Source organism: Labeo rohita, chromosome 16, assembly GCF_022985175.1.
Source record: "Labeo rohita strain BAU-BD-2019 chromosome 16, IGBB_LRoh.1.0, whole genome shotgun sequence".
Taxonomy (NCBI): Eukaryota; Metazoa; Chordata; class Actinopteri; order Cypriniformes; family Cyprinidae; genus Labeo; species Labeo rohita.
Window position 1 is genome coordinate 13,626,869 of NC_066884.1, and position 19,980 is coordinate 13,646,848.

Consider the following 19,980-nt stretch of genomic DNA (forward strand, 5'->3'; position numbering starts at 1 on the left):
AGTCACGTGACAATTAGCGTTCATCCATTTTAAGCACTTCGTCCAAACGAAACTGAATGGTAAAAACGATATTTGAACCACAACAAACCATGAAGAAAAGACCATTAAATACAGTATTTAAAAAGACCAGGTGCAGCTTAAACCCATTCAAAGACAATGGTGAAGCTCTTTATGGCCATTAGATGTCACCATTGTCAGTACAATTAATAAAAATGGTGTATTTGCAAACCTAATAAATATATTAATAATATTTTCGCTAATATTCTTAATCTATTAGCAAACTTTCATTAATATATACTTTTTAAACCACAATAACCTTTTTTTTTTTTTTTTTTTTAACACCTTCAGAGCACCATCATTAATAAATTCACAGAATACCAACCAGGACATTCTTTTGAAATTTCCTTTTTTGCGTTCCACAGAGGAAAAGTCAGATGTTTGGAACGACACAAGTGAATAAATGACAATACTCATTTCTGAGTAAACTAAATTACACAGACATTCAAACAAACACAAACCTATGCATTTATTACAAAACATCTGCAAGAAACTGAATCAATACAGGTGTGACTTATCACAGATCTTTTATTTGTCAAAAAAAAAAAAAAAAAAGTTGGAGAGTTAAAAAACAGACTGAAGGATAGAGGAAGAGTCTGGTATATCTGCTGCAGGTCAGTCACATTACATTATACAGAGATGATCGCATCAGCCAAGCTTTTTACAGCGGTAGTTTGACATCTTTTCCCACAAATTCTTAGAGATTAAACTTCTTTAGAATGCATCTAGATATGCACATGTTTGGTGTTGGGCCATCAGTAACAGTTCAGCAAAAAAAATGAGTTAAATGTGGATAGACCATGGCACCCAAGCATTTTAAAGAGGGGGGGGAAAAGAAGAGAATCAAAAGTATGAGGAAATTTCAAGTGAAACGAAGGGAACTGGTTCTACAGCAACCAGCTGCTGAGGGGTGGCTAGTACCATCTGTAAATGTTCTTCAAGACACATCTGAAATAAAAAAAAAACACAAGCAGAATTTAAACAACGAGTTAAATCGTTTTTATACTGCAAGAAACAAATTTATGCCAAAAGAGGAATTTAATATACTTACAGCTTGCAGGCCTGGCGCCATATCGTCGCATAATCTGATCCTGTGTGAATTTCACAAAGGACTCATATTGTTCTTAAGGAAAAAAGGAAGAAAAACAGCACATTAAAAGCACAATTCAGTCAATTCAGCTAAAACACAACTGTGTGGAATCAGCAAAGTGTTATACCTGCAAGCTTTGTGTTCAGTATCTGTTCGTACTCTTCGCGCATCTTCTCCTCGTGATCTTTGATAAGGCGCTCGCACAAATAGCCAACCTGCCTCAGCGTGAACAGTGGCTGATCCTTCTTCAATGATGAGGCACCTAAAAAACATCCACACAAATCTGAATATCCATCCTTGACCATGTCAAATTATTTTCAAAAATACAACACACTGACAACTGTTCAAACGATTGAAAGAACTCGGTATCATGACAAATGAATGACCCTGGACCACAAAACCAGTCATAAGGGTTAGTTTTTTGAAACTGAGATTTATACAAGCTGAATAAATAAGCTTTACACTGATGTATGGTTTGTTAGGATAGGACAATATTTGGCCAAGACACAACTATTTGAAAATCTGGAATATGAGGGTGCAAATTAAGTTTAGCAATACATATTACTAAGCAAAAATTAAGTTTACAGTAGGAAATTTACAAAATATCTTCATGGAACATGATCTTTACTTAATATCCTAATGATTTTTGTCATAAATAGATCATTTTGACCCATACCCAATAATATAATATAATATAATATAATATAATATAATATAATATAATATATTATATTATATAGAAATCACTTTAATATGCTGATTTGGTGCTCAAGTAACATTTCTTCCAATCCATGTTAAAGAGTTCTTTGCAATATTTTAGTGGAAACTGTGATACACTTAAGATTCCTTGATAAATAGAATGTTTATTTGAAATCAAAATCTTTTGGAACATTATAAAATTATAAAGTGACAGCAAACACAAATTTGATGCGTTGCTAAATAAGTATTAATTTACATAAAATAACATAAGAAAATCTTAATGATCCCAAACATTTTAACAGTAGTTATGTAAAAAAAAAAAAAAAAAGCTTGAGCAGAGTTCAACAAATAACATAACTTATCAACATAACTTTTTACACCTTACATATCCATTTAAAAAGAAACTGAAAAAAGGTTAGATTTTAAAGTGCTTAAGCTGTAGTACGTACTAAACAGCATGTTTTGAGTGGTTTCCTCTCATTGTTTTATATGACGCACTATTTACCGTCACAGTCATCATGTGTTGTTTCTCACCCTCGTGACAAATCACGTTTGTTACCGAGAAACCACCTTGTTAAACTGAACTGTTTGGATTAAACTGTTTGCATATGATCAGGTTGCGCTTCACAATCTATAACAACGTGATTTTGCCATAACTCATATCTCTCTTGCATTTCTGCGTATTAAAACTTAGCATCACAAACATGAAAGAATCAACAGCATTTGACTTAACTGACAACAAATTTAGCAAACTGCATCATCTTCCTGTAAAAAGCAGCTGCAGCCCTTATCAAATGCATCTGGACCAGCTAATTAAAACATTTAGGAACATTTAATACTAAAGACAGTGTGTTGGAGCAGGATTGGAACTAAATTGCAGAAGATTTCCAAGAACAAAACTAGGGCCACCTGGTCTAAAGAAAATGATAAATTGTACCCCAATGTAGTGGTTTTCAACCAGGCCCCTGGATCTCAGTGCACATATTGCATCTCTTTTCAAAGGGAACCCTGTGTATTAAGACTTATAAGGCTTAATAACAAACTATGTCTCTTACTGAAATATGTAGCAGAGAAAAAAAAAAAAAAAAAAAAAAAAAAAAAAAAATCCACATTGTTATATACATAATACGTAAAACGGTTGCACTCTGTGAGCTACTGGCACTATCTGTTGCTATTTTTACCACAACACAACTCAGAACACCCAACTCTGAAAATAAAATACTGATACAATGACCACAGCTACTTAAAGAGCTTATAGTTGGAAGTTGATATAAGCGTAGGCTTAAACCAAATGCCGTACCATCGATTTTCCGCACAAAGAGTTTAAACACCCCTGGATATCACATGAAATCCTTGCTGAAAAACCCCTTCAGTGGCTGCGGCATCATGACAAGCATCAGCATGTTTATATCATTTGTAAGCTCTTTTAGTAGCTGTGCTCTACTAAAAGCCTCAAATGCATCAGGGCTAAAGTAGAGAGAGAACAAAGATGTGGGTTTTAGGAAGTTTCATACATTCACAGGCATCTTCCCATTCTTTTCTCCTCTTCTTATCACTAGGAAAGCAGACTTAAATTACTTCTCGTTGCCCTTTGACTGAAAATTACAACCATAGGTTGCATGACGTGGCATCGTATCAGTATTTTATTTTCAAAGTTGCTTATTCCAAGTTGTGATGCGGTAGCTTACTGTGTGCAACTGTTTTGCATAATCGTAATAATGGAACCCCCATATTCCAAAATGTAAATAAAACAATGTGGACTTTCAAAATAATGTACCTTTTTCATGGGTCTTCTACTACATTTTAGTGAGAGACATCATTTATATTATACTAAGCCATACAAGTCTTAATACCCAGGGTTCCCTTTAAAAGATTAGTTCACTCCTAAATTAATTTCCTGATAATTTACTCACCCCAACATCATCTAAAACGTTTATGTATTTACCTACCCTACCCTACCTTTTTGAACCAAAGTATAGAAGAACTAACCACGTGTGATTTGAAAATGCGTGAAGTTGTAGATTTGTGCATTTGTGGCCAAAAAGCATGTCATTTTTTTATTTTTTTATTTTTTTAAGAAAATGACCAATCGTTTCTTCAGAAAAGACCATTTTTCCTCAGCTAGGATCGTGTAGAGCCCTTTGAAGCTGCATTGAAACTGCATTTTCAACCTTCATCCCTGCTGATCGTCATTGAAGTCCACTATATGGAGAAAAATCCTGGAATGTTTTCCTCAAAAACCTAATTTGTTTTCAACTGAAGAAAGAAAGACATGAACATCTCGGATTAATTCAGGAGTGAACTAACGATTTTCAATTCAGGAGCGAACTAACGCTTTAAATTAATACACATATTGCATGTCTCTTTAAATCAAACACACCTGATTCAGGGCATTAGCTTCTTTGTTTCATAGGTTTGTTAGACAAAGGAGATGTTTAAAATGTGCAGTTTTGGGGAAGGAGGGCTTCAAGAACAAAGGTTGAAACCACCGCCCCAATGGATGTTATGTTTTGAGTGGACTGACCTGTGGGAGAGCTGGGGGAGGTGAGGGCGGGACTGGAGCTCTGGATATCAGTGGAGCTGGAGGGCTCAGTCTGGTTGAAGGCCCCTTCCAACTGCCGTCGCCTCTGATAGCGGCTGTACTCCTGACGAATGTTCTGGAAGATCTGCTCTGTGGGGGTCAAAGAAAGACAAACGAGAGTTAATAAAAATGACAACTGAGCTTACATTAAAGAGATAAAATAAAAAACAAGTGTTTTTGGAATATCATCTGTCCCAAGGAATACATGTTTTTGTGTTTAACCATCTTCAATAAAGAGGTGAAGAACAACAGTAATCACTTTTTCAAGCACACAAACACAATGCACAAAGGATATCCTGCTTTCAGCATAGGTCGCATGACAAAAAGGAAGCATGAAGAAATAAGTTTCACTTCGGTTTCATAATAAGCCACAATGGCACATTGACAACGTCACTAACAAACACATATTAGGGGGGGGAAAAAATGGGATGAAGGTTAGTTTCATTTGGCTTTGTGGTGGGTCAAGCCTATTTCTGGAAACCGAATCTGGGTGACAGGACTGCAATGCAGAGGGGAGCAATGCAACCGGGAACATCCTGAGTCTCTTTCTAGAAAAACTGGGTTGAGTTTAGTCCCCCATTTTAACCTTCAACACCATTGGATGATTCAAAACCTAAATTACAAACCGTGAGCTAAACTCTTTAAAATCATCTTCTCCAGTTGTCTTGATTTATCACAAAGGAGAGAGGGCGAGTTTCTTAACTTCCTGAATGTAGGTCATTTAAAGCTTCAAGGGTGGACATCTATCGGAGGACGCTTGCATCACTTATCTTGGGTGGGGAGCTCAGAGTTTCCCCTTCTATTAGCATCGGCCTTCAACTAGAGGACAAAAAAGGGGAAACTCAAGGGGTGCCAGCTTCTCTTGCTTGAAGCTAATGCATTCCAGCAAAGCAGGCCGTGTGGCTATGACCTAACAAAGCGCCTCACTGCAGAAGAGACTTCCTGTGTTGACAATATCGCTCTCATCTGATTGGTTTTTATTTGTTTTAACACAGGAAGGCTTTGTGTATCCAATATAGAGGTGTTATGGGGGCTCAAGTGCAACTTTACACCAGCGTTCACTTTAGAAGTATATTAAAACCAAAAGTCACTGAAGAAGTGTAGATAATCTTGTAATGAGGGTTGTTCACAAAACACACAAAAATAAATGGGATGAGTTCAGCCAAAAATTAAAATTGTCATGAGGTACTCATCCTCATGTCATTCCAAACCTGTATAAGTCCCTTCAGTGAAACACAAGAGATGGTATTTTGAAAAACACCAACTTTTTGGGGGGTGAATGGCATCCAATGTTGTTTTGCATGGACTAGGTCTACAATAAACTAAACATTTAATATTTTTCTCCATATGGGGATCAATAGGTTGATACTTTATTATATACTTTAACCACAAATGTTCATCTTGCACTAGCAGGACTTCACGCATTACATGGTCACATTGGAAAGATCACACGTGACGTAGGTGGAAATACCGACCCAGTGTTTACAAAGCGAACGTGCAAAGTCCGAGCTAGTGGAAGACGAGCATTTATGGTTTTTTATAAAAAAAAAAAAAAAAAAAGTTCACTTCATTTTGACTGAAGAAAGAAAGACATGAACATCTTGGATGTTATGGGGGTGAATAAATTATCAGGACATTTTTATTCTGGAAAGAACAAAGTCAAAAGAAAAACTGGTTTTGGATGACATTAGATTTCATTTTAGTGTCATCTAATTTATTAAATTTTTAGATCATGCAAAAATCTGTTTTAGATACTACAGCGGAAATATGCAATAACTTTTCAGTGACAGTCCATGGGCAACACCAGCCCCCTTGAATGACAGGTGAACCCCTACGCCTATATCAAATGCTGCCAAATGCTGACACTTGGTCCAACAGGTTACTTAGCAACTGTAACCTTATATGGTCAATCCCAGCAATCAATCACAGTGGCTTCCTGAGAGAGGATGGGGAGCGATTCAAGGCCCAAAAGCACAGAACAGGGATAATACTACTACAATGGAGGTGTGGGATGAACTGGACTGGGGGGAGGGGAGAGCAAGTGGGTGTAGAGTTGAGGCGTCTGATTCACTACACTACCGAGGCTTTGAGGAGGGAATTTAAAAACCCCAAACCCGCAGGAAGTGCCCTCAGGCTATGGGGCTCAAGCCCAGGGCGTGTTTCTACAGGAAGCTTTATCCGTTTGTTTGAGATTTGGTGTTGTACACAATCACGTTAATTATCAAGCAAAAATATTTTGTTTTTGAATGTTAGAATAGCACAAACAGGAGAAAGCAACCTCAGACATAGCTTGAAAAACCAAGACGCTGGCCCATAATGAGAACCTGCAAGCTGCTGATTGAGGGCATAAATGTATGCTATTCAAATGTGCCCGTCTAGAGACATAAACCTAAATGAGGATCTTAATGAGGGTTGTTCTATGAAAACAATAGGGGGCATTTGGTTTCACAAAGGCAAGACTACCAGACACCAAAGTAGGCTCTAAGGGCAGTTACATTCCTTGCCATTTCAATCAGCCACTGATGGGCAGGCTTGGAAACGGAGAATAAGCTCTCTAAAAACCTTTCATGACGTTTGTCTAGCCAGTGTCATACAAGGTATTATCCTCGGTAGGACACCAAAACAATTGCACTGGCTTGAAGAATATAAAGTGGGTACACTATATAGCACCAGATTAGAAATCCTGCAAAATTCATGCTATGATGCCCGTCACAAATCATATTATGAAAGCAGGACATTGTTAAAATAGTCAATGTGACATTAATGGTTCAAGCTAGCCAAACAGAGGCATGCACACGTCGTGGTACTCTCGTCAATGTGCGTCAAAGACTCATACAGAAGAAAGAAAACGACAATAGTTATTTTTGTTCTCTTTGCACAGTAATGGTTCAAGCTAGCCAAGCAGAGGAATGCACATGTATGTGTTGTGGTACTCAAATGTGCGTCTAAGACACAGAAGTGAAGAAATTAAAGTTTTTTTTTTTCCTCTATGCACACAAAAGTATTCTCGTAGTTTCATTAAGGTTGAACCACTTGGACTATTTTAATGACATCCTTACTTCCTTTCTGGGCCTTGAACATAGTAGTAACGTTGCTATTTAGGTAGGGTCAAAAAGCTCTCCGATTTCATCAAAAATATCTTAATTTGTGTTCCAAAGATGAACGGAGGTGTTACGGGTTTGGAATTTTCATTTTTGGGGGAACTATCCCTTTAAGGCCCGTTTACACCAACACAAATGTTTTGGTCAAAAATTGGTCCCATTTTCACATTCAATTTGTCTGTTCAGACCAATGAGAGAAAGTACAACACAAAATACAAGCGTACAGCGACAAGAGAGGTATTCACGGTTTATAAAATAGTCTGTGAGCACAAGTCATTCTGCGTTTACACCATGTTGTGATTACTGTAATTATAAGATGACAACACATTACGTTCTACTCACAACCATTTACATCCTTTGACTCAGAATTATGCATTTCTATGGCAACACTATTAACACCACAGTCAGGCCAAAAATTAATGTGCAGCGGTCATTTTCGTAATAGTAATTCTTGTGGTTACGAGTTCTACAAGTAAGTGAATGATCTTTTTACATGTCGCAATCTCGTGATTACAACATGGTGTGAACACACCTTTGGTTTTGTTCTGGTCATGTGACAAAGCACAGATGGTTGGCCAGTTCACTATCGAGTGTTCTTTCTACATTTGGAGAATCGCTGTGGAGAAGGGGAAGATTTTCCACAGCGATTCTCGCAACGTCTCATTCATAAAATTTCAGGGAACCGAGGTTATGACAGTAACCGGAGACGTTTTCTTTGCATTATGACGGAAAAGAAATTAAGAGGCTTTCTCAGTTACAAAAAAAAAAAAAAAAAAAAAAAAAAAAAAAAGAAAAATAGCCTTGATGACATGCAAATGATTGTGTTAGTCCAAACATACTTAATCTTACCAAAGTTGCTTTGGTGTAAACAGGCCTTAAATCTGAATCACTTAATGAATCATAAGTGATTACTTTCAGCATGTTTGACTCAAAGAATTTCAATTTTTAAGCAAATACTTACATACCTATGAGGTAGTTGAATGATTGTCAATGGAATGGGAGTTGTTAAAAATCTAAACCCAAATCAATTTTCTTATATTCTTCAATCCTAAAGATGGGAGAACCGTACTCAACTACTACATTTAAAGGGGTCATCGGATTCCCATTCTCCACAAGGTGATATGATTCTTTAGGGTCTTAATGAGAAGTCTATAATATACTTTGGTTAAAAATTCCTTTCAGTTTCATAATAAGCCACAATGGCACATTGACAACGTCACTAACAAACACATTAGGGGAAAAAAAAAAAAAATCCTTTTTACCTTGCCAAAATCAGCTCTGCACCAGCTCATCATCCAGCAACACAACACCTCAACCGCTCAATCAGAGATATTCTTGTCTAACTTACATCCCTGCTCCCACATCGAAACAACGCTCATTTAGGCGGGTCTGAGGTAAGACGCTCATGTCAATCAACTATCGTGGGAGCGGCCTCTGGCAGTGTGACGCCACATCGACAGGCATCTTAGAACGGCTTCATTTGAAAAAGGAGATATTATTTTTACAGATTAATTAAAAACCATCTACCCTATCATTATAGGGTAGATTTGTACATACACTGCCAACATACATGTAAAAGTGAACTTTGCATCTGATGACCCCTTTAAGAAAGTGCAAGAGTTTGTTATTGATTCCACCCATAGTTTACTCATCTGTTCATTGTAGCGTCTTGGATCTTTTTAAAACGTGATAAAAGATTTTTTACAAGGGCTAAACAGCAAGATTTGGGCGGGTTCACCAAGGGTCCATAAATTTCGCATAAAGCAGAACAAGTACTACAGACTATATTAAGCAAACACACGACTTCATCAATGTTAAATATTAAATTACTCATTTAATGGTTCTTCGTTTTTGCGAATATTTTTCCGAACTTCTTTACACACAACATGAACACTTATGTTCTTAACAATACGGTTCAAACAAAATGAAGTAATGCTATTGCACCCTGGCGCACATACCCACCTTTCCTCTTTGTTTGGACATACTGGTTCAATCCTGCTGATAAACTGGCTGAACGCAGAGATAAACGTTAAACATCCAGGCCAAAGCTAGGCGTTTGTAGAAAGACTTTGTCATGTGTATTGTTTTCGGTAGTAATGGTCGATGACTGTGTGTGCGTGTGTTCACACTAAGCCATGGGAGTTAAATGAAGCTCTGTGTCAGCTAGTCTGTATTAGCGGCCGCTTTCAGCCTAGCTAGCCGAGCTCAAAACAGCTATTCATCCAAACTGCATAATTAACTACAGCCCAAACCCACTACTATACCATCCATCAAGAAACAACGTTACACATTCAAATCATTACTCATAACAGCTTAAGGGGGAATGAAATGAAGCGACTGTCGAAATTCAAATACCCACTAGCTGGTTAGCCGAGATTAAACAACCCCCCATTCCCCTCCTCCATGTCAAACAACCCGACGTTAAATGTCGAGAATCAAGTATTTTTCTCACCTGGAGTTAGCCTGTGTTCTCCACCCATAGACTGGGGCGACATCGAGTGTGCCGGGCTCTCTGTTGACGGGCGAAGACTGCATCTCTGCGGGGAAGGAGTAGTCGGAGTCCCCGGTAAAGGATTGCACCTCCTCCGCTTGGGGGACTGCGGGCTGAGAAGGGCCTCAAACTCCATAGATCGCTTCAACGTCGCGCCACAAGCCATGATCGCTGATTTAATAAGACAATAAACAAAACGGACGGCAAAACAACACCTTTTCGATAATAAAATGCGTCGAATACTCTTTCAAAATCGACTTTTTCGGGGTTTTTATTGCGCTTCGCAGGATCTCGGTGGCTCCCCCTCTGTTCGCACACCGGTTTAAACACCAAGTGCCAGATTTGTAGCAAAAATGCTAAAACGACACAGCCGAGGACTGTACCATTCGCAGAGAGAGGGGGGTGCGTATTATAAACAGGTTTGTTATTTCACCAAATAACATTAAATTATACTAAATTTGTTACTAAGCACCAAAACATAAACGCAGTGCAAAGTATATAAAACATCTATTTAAAAAATCGTTGACTTCACTAGTTAACCTACAACAGTAATAACACACCCAACCTGTGATTAGAGGTTTATGTCGGTGCCCTCTTTTTTAACATAGTTTCCAGTGATGTATTGATCCAAATTACAAAGATTATTAATAATGAAAGTGATAGTTATACTTACTCAAGTTTATGCTTGCCATTGTTGAACTTTTCCCGCATAAACAGGCGTCTTGCGCCGACATTTATGTTCTGTCTGTTTGCATATAAAATACTTTTACTATAAATTAACATATTTTAAATTCCATATACGATCCTTATCTATCTTACGTATATCTATTAAATAACTAAATATATAATATGAATACATTATAAATAATAAATGCAAACATGATGTAATATTAGCTTTTTTAAATTGTTTTTTTCTAATTTAAACAATATAGGCTCACTTAACTCTTTCAATTTACCTAAACTCCTTGTGGACCAGTATTTCATAGCAATAAAACTTTCAGTTTGATAAGCTTTGATCTCAGATGCCCACTCCTCCAACAGCCTAATCCTGATTGGTGCCTTACAGTCATATGACTCTGATCAAATGAATGACTCTGATGAAATGAATCAACATTTATTGAGTGCAATAGTTTATTTGGCTAATGGCCATATTTCTGAAGCATTTGCATGTTGGTGTCTGTTTGTGTTAGCTTTCAAAGCAGTCTTTCAACTCAGAAGGAATCATTTCCTTACTGTCTCTTCATGTTAAAACCGCCTACGTGTTCTGTAGAGACACACAGTGAGGGGTAATTTCACACTTTATGTTAAACATATTAGCAGCTAATCATAGCATAAATGTGTCTAAATGAATATAGAGCTTCACAAACAATGCTGTTCATTAAATCGAGAGCTGATATCCAGAAAATGAGTTTTTATTGATGTATCAGACAATAAATTGGTTAATGTAGTAGTAATTTATAGTTATGACATACTGTATTTTATATAGGACTAGTACTTGGTCTAACATACAATACATACAATAATGCACCAGAACTTCTTCTCAAATGGAAGTTAATATAAGGTATAAGAAGTTAATATAACAACAATTACACAGCTTTTTGCATTCATAGCAGGCTCATTCTTGCCAAAGCAGCATATAAGAATATACTTAGTGTTTTATAAAAATTACTTTATGTAATATAGTAAAACATACTGTATAGCATAATGAATAATCTATCCAAAAGGTGAAGTAAAGTTTTTCCTAGTTGTCATCAATAAAGCTGAAGATATTTTGTTTCACAGTGTAATCTATATATATTTTGGCATCTTTTACGCTTGGGTCAACATGTAGCTGGTGAGTCAGCTGTTTTGAGTGTGTTTATAGATCATTTCACTACTGTAGAAAGGTGCTAGGTGCTTAGAGAAACAGGATTAAACACAGATAGCTGATCACAATAGCCACATTATGCACTGTCCCATTGTATGTTCCTAAAAAATAAAATATTTAAGAAACTTTTTAACGCATTCTGTTTACAAATATAATAGCTATTAGTCTTTCTTCAAGTGTAAAATGAAGTCTTAATATATTATAGTCATACAACTTATAAAGACTAAACTTATAAAGATTTGTTTTGCTGCTTGATATTGGAAGCTAGTGCATCCTACTACATTATTTTAATGTAATATCTTAATTATGAACACAATGGTAGTGCAACAGTTTTACCATTGACTGCACTTTTGTTATTAGGGGTTAAAGTGTGTAGCACTGAAACCCTATTGTAATTGTTAGAATGGCCAAGGATCAGCAACCTCCACGTAAAACTGATTGGACAGTCCAAACCGTAAGTCGTAGAGACTTGAAATTTAAAGGGATGATAGTACACACACCATCTACGACGTCACCAAGACTCAGCCCAATTGGCCTGACGTTGGCACTACAGCGATCAAATGTACAAAATTGCTCATAACTCCCAAACCATTCATTGCAGGCTCAAGTGTCGTGTGTAAGGCTGGCCGCACACTAGATGATTTTCAGATCTTGACTGATTTTAAAACCATGGAAGACCACAGACATGAAGACAGTTTCAGCTGATTTTTAGCCTTATAATTGTCACGGGTAGTCCAATGATGAAGATGAAGATGATAAAAACTAAAACAAGGTTTATTATTGAACTCCAAAATACTCAAAAGGTATAACAGTGTGCGTAAAATACAATCAATACCAGACAACTAAAGAGTGACCAAAAAGGAAGATTAGATTAGATGATGAAGATTAGATGAATTACCATGACAACTGAAAAGTGGCGGGAAAACAGAACAAAGGAGAACATGCGACTAAAGACAACCAATCAGAAGTCCATGAAAACAAAACTAATAGTCTATAATAGAGAATCTGTGACAATAATCCTCTGAAAGCGCACACTAGATGATTCGACCAGACCGTGAGACCACACACTTGCTGACTAGAGAAGAAAAACAAATGGAAGATAATGAACGTCGTCAGCTGGCTCTTCTGATGCACGTTCTGTTTCACAGTGAAAAAACAAAGCATAAAAACGAAAATGGGTGATGTATTCTGTCATGTTTGATATTTACGATTCGAGTTTGGGGACGCTTTGTCTCGACCAGGAGCAGTTAAATAATCGTAATGGCACCACACAACAGGATTTTTAGGACAAAAAATCACTTGCGACAAGCCTCGAATCGGGCCACACATCCTGATCGTTTAGTGGTGCAAATTGCTCCCACCATAGTTGACTGACATGAGCGTCTTACCTCAGACCTGTCAGCTGTAACAGTCTGAACTCCATTGTTTTAATGCCGAAGGAGGGATGTAGGTTAGACAAGAGTATCTCCAATTGAGGTGTTGTGTTGCCGGATGTAATAATGAACATAGTGTTCCTCATTTACTCCCAACATCCGAGCCGCTGAAGATGCAGTGGATTACGTTTGTTTGTGAGTGGAAAGTGCCTCCCGATCTACATATATCCGTCTATGTTCGCGCGATCCAGCTTCACTTACAGCAGAAGTGAGTATAAGGGTTTTTTTTTTATGAATCTTTGCTATCGCCTTTCCTAATAACGTGCTAGTTAACAAGTTTAGCAGCTGTAAACAGGCTCGTCACTCCACAGAGAGAAGAGAGGGGCGGGACGAGCAGAGCTCATTAACAGTTAAAGCAACCTCGACCAGAACAGGATGATTTTTGCAGAGCTGATTTTGAATCATATCAACTTGTGGAAAATGGGCATCCGATGACCTTCTTTAAGAGCTGAATCTGAGGTCATGTGAAAAAAGCAGCACAGCTTAGCCACTTGGTGGTGCTATAAGAGGGAAAAACATAAAAACAGCTATAACCGCGTAACCGTTTGCCCTGACGACATGAAAATTTGTACACGCAGTGCTACAAGGGGTTATAGGAACATAGTGTATCTCACGAAACATAGCCGCCATAGGCCAATGAATTTTGAGCACCTATTAGACAAGGTTAACGGAGCTTGATCGGAATGAAACTTGGTGGGCCAGTTTAACTCATGGTCTGTGACAAATTTGAAAGAAAGCAGCCACTTTGTCTCTAGAACCACTGCTGACAAACCGTTTGAGAAATGATTGAGAAAATGTAAAAAAAAACACTTTTGCAAACCCGTGCTAGGTTTTTCTCTCAATCTGGAAAAAAACACTGCAGTACAATTCTTTGGACTCTCTAGGTCAATAATTATCAAAGAAAAGGTTGAAATGTACCGTTTTTAGGAAGCTATACCGGGGTCGTTTAGAAAAGTGGTCCAAATATACCCAAAGCCTATAAAGCCTTAATAAAAAATCAAAAGTTAACGAAACTTGGTGAGCACATGTGACAGGTGATTCTAAACATGCATGCAAAGTTTTAAGGAGATCCACAACAGTCAGAAATGTTAAAAAAAAAAGATTTCTAGGGGACCTGGATTTGCCAAAAATGCTTTTTTGAATCATTGATTTAGGTCATCACATGCTTGATAAATAATATGTGATGTCTTTTTTCATATGTGCTTAAATGCCTCAAATGCTGAATGCTTCGCAATGTGGGTGAATGCTCAATATGGAACAGCGTTACTTCGGCGTTGAAAAATAAGGTGGATAATATTCTTACAATAAATGCTTACCTAAATAAAAATCCTAAAGAACTACATTTTGTGAAATGGATTTAAAAGTTGGTAAATTACTCACATGAATGGGACTTTAAATAACATTTATATGCTGTTTTACTGTTTGTCTACGACCTCAGAAATAGTATCTGGGTTACTATCAGTAACAGCCTGATCTTTGCTCTTTTTTCTAATCCCAGAACTATTTTCATTTCTTTTGCTATGAGTGTTTCCCAAAGTATTTTTCCCGCATGCCTTGCAACACGCTAACAATGCAAACAGTTCCCCCCTCAGCTCTTTGCAGCGTAGGGCATATAGAAGCGGGTTTACACATGAGTTGACCAGGCAGAGCGTGCTACAGAAAGCGAACATTCGCTGTTGTTTGTTCGTAAGTGTCACTGTGACATCCACTATCATAAAGGACAGAACGGGCAGCCAACAAACCGCGAGGATTAGGAGGATCAGACTGAGGGTACGTGCGAGCTGAATGTCCATTCGCATTCGAGCCTGTCCTTTCACGCTCTGCCTCCCCGACTTTGGTCCACCCATAGCTGTTTCATGCCGATTTGCTTTCCACAGGATGAGGGCATAAGCGACTATGATAAGAAAGAGCACCACAAGTTGTAGGCCCGTCCAGAAAGCCAGGTAGTGATGATCCACATACGGGAATAGACGGGAGCACGGAGGATTAAAATTGGTTGCGCACCTCCATCCCATTAGAGGAAGAAATGAAATTATAATCGTCACACACCATAATAATACAATAGCCAGCTTGGCTCTAGTGCGTGTCAGTAGCACCTTGTAATTGGAAGCCTGGTAGATGCAGAGATAACGGTCCAGTGTTGTCAGCAACAGGCTTCCCACAGAGCCCGTGAATGCCATTGTGACGCCACCCAGCTTGAACAGATAGATATTAGGGCCGTCGTTTTGACTATAGAGATGAAAATCTAGAAAACTGATGGTGAAGAAACAGCTAGCAAAGGTGTCAGCCAGTGCCAAGCTGCTGATGAACAGGTACGATGGCCGTTTGCGCAGAGTGACGGAGCTTGCGATGACCAGCAGGACCAAAATGTTCTCGAAGAACGTCACAGGGCCGGCTAGCAAGCAGATTGTGCCAATAGCTTTCTTCTCTGGTTCGGTCAGGACCATGTAACATTGTGTGCTGTTGCACAAGCTTGGATCTGCAACAGTACAGAATCAAAATTATTCAAAATAATCACTTTTTAGGATGAACAATTAAAGGAGAGGTCCACTTCCAAAACAAAGATTCAAATATAATGTACTCACCCCCTTGTCATCCAAGATGTTCATGTCTTTCTTTCTTCAGTGTAAAGAAATTGTTGTTTTTTTTTTGAGTAAAACATTTCAGTATTTTTCTCCATATAATGGACTGATGTGGTGCCCCGATTTTGAACTTCCAAAATGCAGTTTAAATGCGGCTTCAAACGATTCCAAATACAGTTGTAAACGATCCCAGCCGAGAAAGAAGGTTCTTATCTAGTGTAACGATCGGTTATTTTAATAAAAGTAAGACAATTTACATACTTTTTAAAGCCAAACGCTCGTCTTGTCTTACTCTGCCTGGACTGTTTTTGTTCCGGTTCATGACAGTTAGGATATGTCGAAAAACATAGGACAATGGGATCTCATGTTCTCCCTCAACTTCGAAATCGTCCTATATTGCTGTTTTACCTTTTTTGTTAAAGGTGTTTGGTCTTCTTTGCATGTTCACTTTGCAAAGACTGGGTCGGTACTTCTGCAGCGATGTAGGATGATTTTAAAATGATTTTTGAAGTTAAGGGAGAAAATAGGATTGGAGTTTTTCAACATCCTCAAACTCTCTTGAGTCAGAATACACAGAGTTCAGGAAGAGAAAGGCAAGACGAGCGTTTGAGATTAAAAAGTATTTAAATTGTATTTTTTTAAATGAAAATAACCGATCGTTTCACTAGATAAGACCCTTCTTCCTTGGCTGGAATCATTTACAACCGCATGTGGGATCGTTTGAAGCCACATTTAAACTGCATTTTGGAAGTTCAAAATCGGGGCACCATAGCTGTCCATTATATGGAAAAAAAAAGTTTCCTCAAAAAATATATTTTCTTTACGACTGAAGAAAGAAAGACATGAACATCTTGGATGCCAAGGGGGTGAGTATGTTATATGTGAATCTTTGTTTTGGAAGTGGACTTCTTTAAAGTCTGTGTACATGTATGGCTATATAAACATGTATGGCTGTGCAAATCCATTTAATCTGATAGAGGGAGCATCCATTCATGCTGTAGTGTTATCGAGTGTTTTCACAACGCGTCGTCAATCGCCATATTGGCAGCACAGAACATAAACAATGCCACTGAACCAAACAAAACTTGCATTTGCTGACTTTTGTGGCTGAAAATGATCAATTATTGTCACGTTTTGGGCTGTACTAATCATTAGGACCAGGAAAAGCATTTGGAGTGCCAAAAGTTATAAATCAAGGAGAAGAGTGCAAAAAAACTGTGGAACAAAAGGCATTTGTGGTTGGCCAAATTGAACCAGGATTTCCAGGGCAAGAATCTTGACAACATTTGTTCGTTCTTATCATTTCCAGTCAGGTAGGTGAAATATTAGGCTAATATCTTAATTAACACAGCTCGTATGTATCTTTACCATCTATTAACTTTAGTTTGTCAAAATATTGCAACCTTGCAACCTGCTTAATAAGTCTTTCTCTATATAGTTTAGCAGCTTCCACACGTTTTTTCCGTGGTTTAGACAGCATAAATGAGCAGAACAATGTATTCAGTAGTACATTAACCGTGCAATGTCGTTTACATCCGAGTATTGCCAGTATGGCCGCGCATTCGGGTAACTGACTAAATCGTGAGGTAAGTGCAAGAGGCGTAAGTTTTTTTGTGCGTGGGCGTGGTTTTCGTTGCCGACCCCTGGTGAAAAAACCAGCATATGCTGGTAGGTATGTTTTGATGCTGGGATGCTGGTTAGGTATGTTTTGATGCTGGTTTAAGCTGGCCCTTTGCTGGTTTATGCTGGTCCTTAGCTGGTTTTTGCTGGTGATGTTGCTGGTCAAGGACCAGGTCAAAACCTACCTAACCAGCATCCCAGCATCAAAACATACCTACCAGCATATGCTGGTTTTTTCACCAGGGACGGCGGACACGCCCCAAGCGTTCAAGATTTTGATAGCTTGTTGGGTGGTTAACACATTTTTCTGTGGTGTGACAAACTCAGAAAACATTTAATTAAAACAGACCACATTTAATTAAAAAAATATTTTATTTTTAAATACAATTTTTTTTGGACGTATGTTTTTGCAAGAACTCTCTTATGCTCACAAAGGCTGCATTTATTTGATCAAAAATACACTAATATTCTAAAATATTATTTCATATTTAAAATAACTAGTATTTTCTATTCTAAATCACTAATTAAAATGTAGTTTATTCTTGTGATGGAAAAGCTACATTTTCAGCAGCCATTCCTCCAGTCAGAAATCATTCTTATTATTATCAATGTGGAAATCAAGATACATTTGTTTCGTAATTCATCTGAATGTTTGCAAAAATGTAACGGTCTGAAACTTTTGATCAATGTAATGCTTTCTTGGAGAATAAAAGAACTACTGACCCCAAACTTTTGAAACTAGTTTTATTCATTTTTCTTATTTATGTTTAAATTAGAAAACTAGTAAAATCATCACAGCAAAAATGGTCACAAAGAGAGCATCGAAAACCTTTATGAGAAATCATACCTGTGGATGTAATGTTTTGTGTGCTTTCATTTAAATAAAGCGCAGTTGTAGCTTCTTGATCTTGTTCCAATTCTGTTTCCATTTTCCCCAGGACAGAAATGGTCTGTTAAAAATAAATGACAAACGGTTAAAAAAAAACCAGCAGACACAATTATTCATGTGCCTCATGTGACTACTGCCAGTAGAAACATGAAAAAAAAAAAGTTTGAATTTTAGGTTCTGAATATGACATGATTAAGAGGGATAAAACACACTCACAAAACTCATTTAAAGTCAAACATGTCTCCAAGCAACATTTTATTAGGCTAATGCATTCTATAAATAAAACCGCTTTATTCAGACTACAAGGCTTAGATTTGGAAGAGAGGTGATGTTATCCTTAATATGAAATAATCAACTTTTCCCGCAGGTCAGTTCTAGTCATTTTTGAATGCAAACTACTGATCAACGTGACCCAAAGCTGTTTAATAGATTAGGATGTTAGATACGCCCCCTGCTGAGCAAAAGACTATACGAGATTATTGCAAGAGACGGATTGACAAATACTTCGTATTTTCACTAGTATCCACTAGAGAAAAAAAAGCACAGAAAATATTAGGCTTAAGCATAAGAATTTTTTTCTATGCTTAACTGCCTTACAAGCAAAGCAGACACATTAATTGTTTAGGTACAGAAGACTAACCTTTTAGTTTGGTTATTAGTTAAATAAACACCCTGCTCTCTATACAAAGGTTATTGGTCATTGATGAAAAACTTATAGAACCACTAATATCATTCTTTTTATCCTCCCACATATTAATCATAAGGCATATTAGCTCTATGCCATCTCTACGTGTCTCAAAGTTCTGAAAATGTTAGTAAATATTGGAAAATTTTCGGTTAAAACCACTTCTCATATTAGCTCTAATAAAAGGACTTTCCCCTCAGAGTCTTGGTTACTTTCAATATTCCTTCCTCGTGTACTTTTTCTAACCATTTTCACCTTTGGTGGCTCACTGAGGGTCAAAAGCGTGCTTTTGCTTTTCCCCAAGTTTTCTATTTTCTGTAAAGGTGCTTTAGAACAAGCCTCAATTGATTTGAACACAATAAGACAAAGGACTATACAAAACACAGTTTTGCTTCCAGAAGCTGTTATCTGAAATCTTAAACACTGACAAAACATACTGTGTGCAATAAAATGCATGAGTCACAAAAACATCCTCAGGTTCTTAATAGCATATCTGTCACTTAATAACGCACTATGACATATGTCTTGCAAATAAAGACAAGAAAAACTGCTGTTCATTTGTCTACCCATTATAGCTGTTTAATGTCACACAGGATTTTTGCATAGCCTACTCACTGATCAAGTTTATTGGATCTTACCTTTGCGTTTTGCCGTTGGTAAAATTGTCTGCTGTTGCCAGATATTGTCTTTCACAAATCTCAAGCCTCTGATTTCAACACCAGAGCATACACCACACCCCCAGTGAGAGAAAGAGAGTACAACCAAAATGTACAATATTATGCCCTTCCAGACATCTGTTATGGCATGAACTGTTCTGCATTCTTCATTTAAAGATTAAAGAGATTTAGGTAATAAGAACATAGTATTGGGGGATAGAAATGCAAA

General features: G+C 37.5%; 2 protein-coding genes across 3 annotated transcripts; both read right to left on the reverse strand.

Moving 5' to 3' along the window:
• Positions 1–567: 567 nt before the first annotated feature.
• akirin1 (akirin 1) lies at positions 568–10,339 on the reverse strand. Its single transcript, XM_051131603.1, has 5 exons — positions 9,981–10,339; positions 4,371–4,517; positions 1,275–1,409; positions 1,109–1,180; positions 568–1,005 (listed from the first exon to the last, which is right to left on the reverse strand). Exons 1-5 carry the CDS (start codon positions 10,183–10,185, stop codon positions 995–997), a joined length of 570 nt encoding a protein of 189 aa, XP_050987560.1. The 5' UTR covers positions 10,186–10,339; the 3' UTR covers positions 568–994.
• On the reverse strand, positions 10,251–19,980 carry cnr2 (cannabinoid receptor 2). Of its 2 annotated transcripts, none has more exons than XM_051131602.1 (4): positions 19,734–19,980; positions 18,369–18,471; positions 10,976–15,798; positions 10,251–10,764 (listed from the first exon to the last, which is right to left on the reverse strand). In XM_051131602.1, the coding sequence occupies exons 2-3, from the start codon at positions 18,448–18,450 to the stop codon at positions 14,735–14,737; spliced, it is 1,146 nt and encodes a 381-aa protein (XP_050987559.1). In that variant the 5' UTR covers positions 18,451–18,471; positions 19,734–19,980; the 3' UTR covers positions 10,251–10,764; positions 10,976–14,734. The 2 variants fall into 2 exon arrangements, with proteins under 2 accessions (XP_050987559.1, XP_050987558.1); XM_051131601.1 differs by having other exon boundaries at positions 10,963–15,798.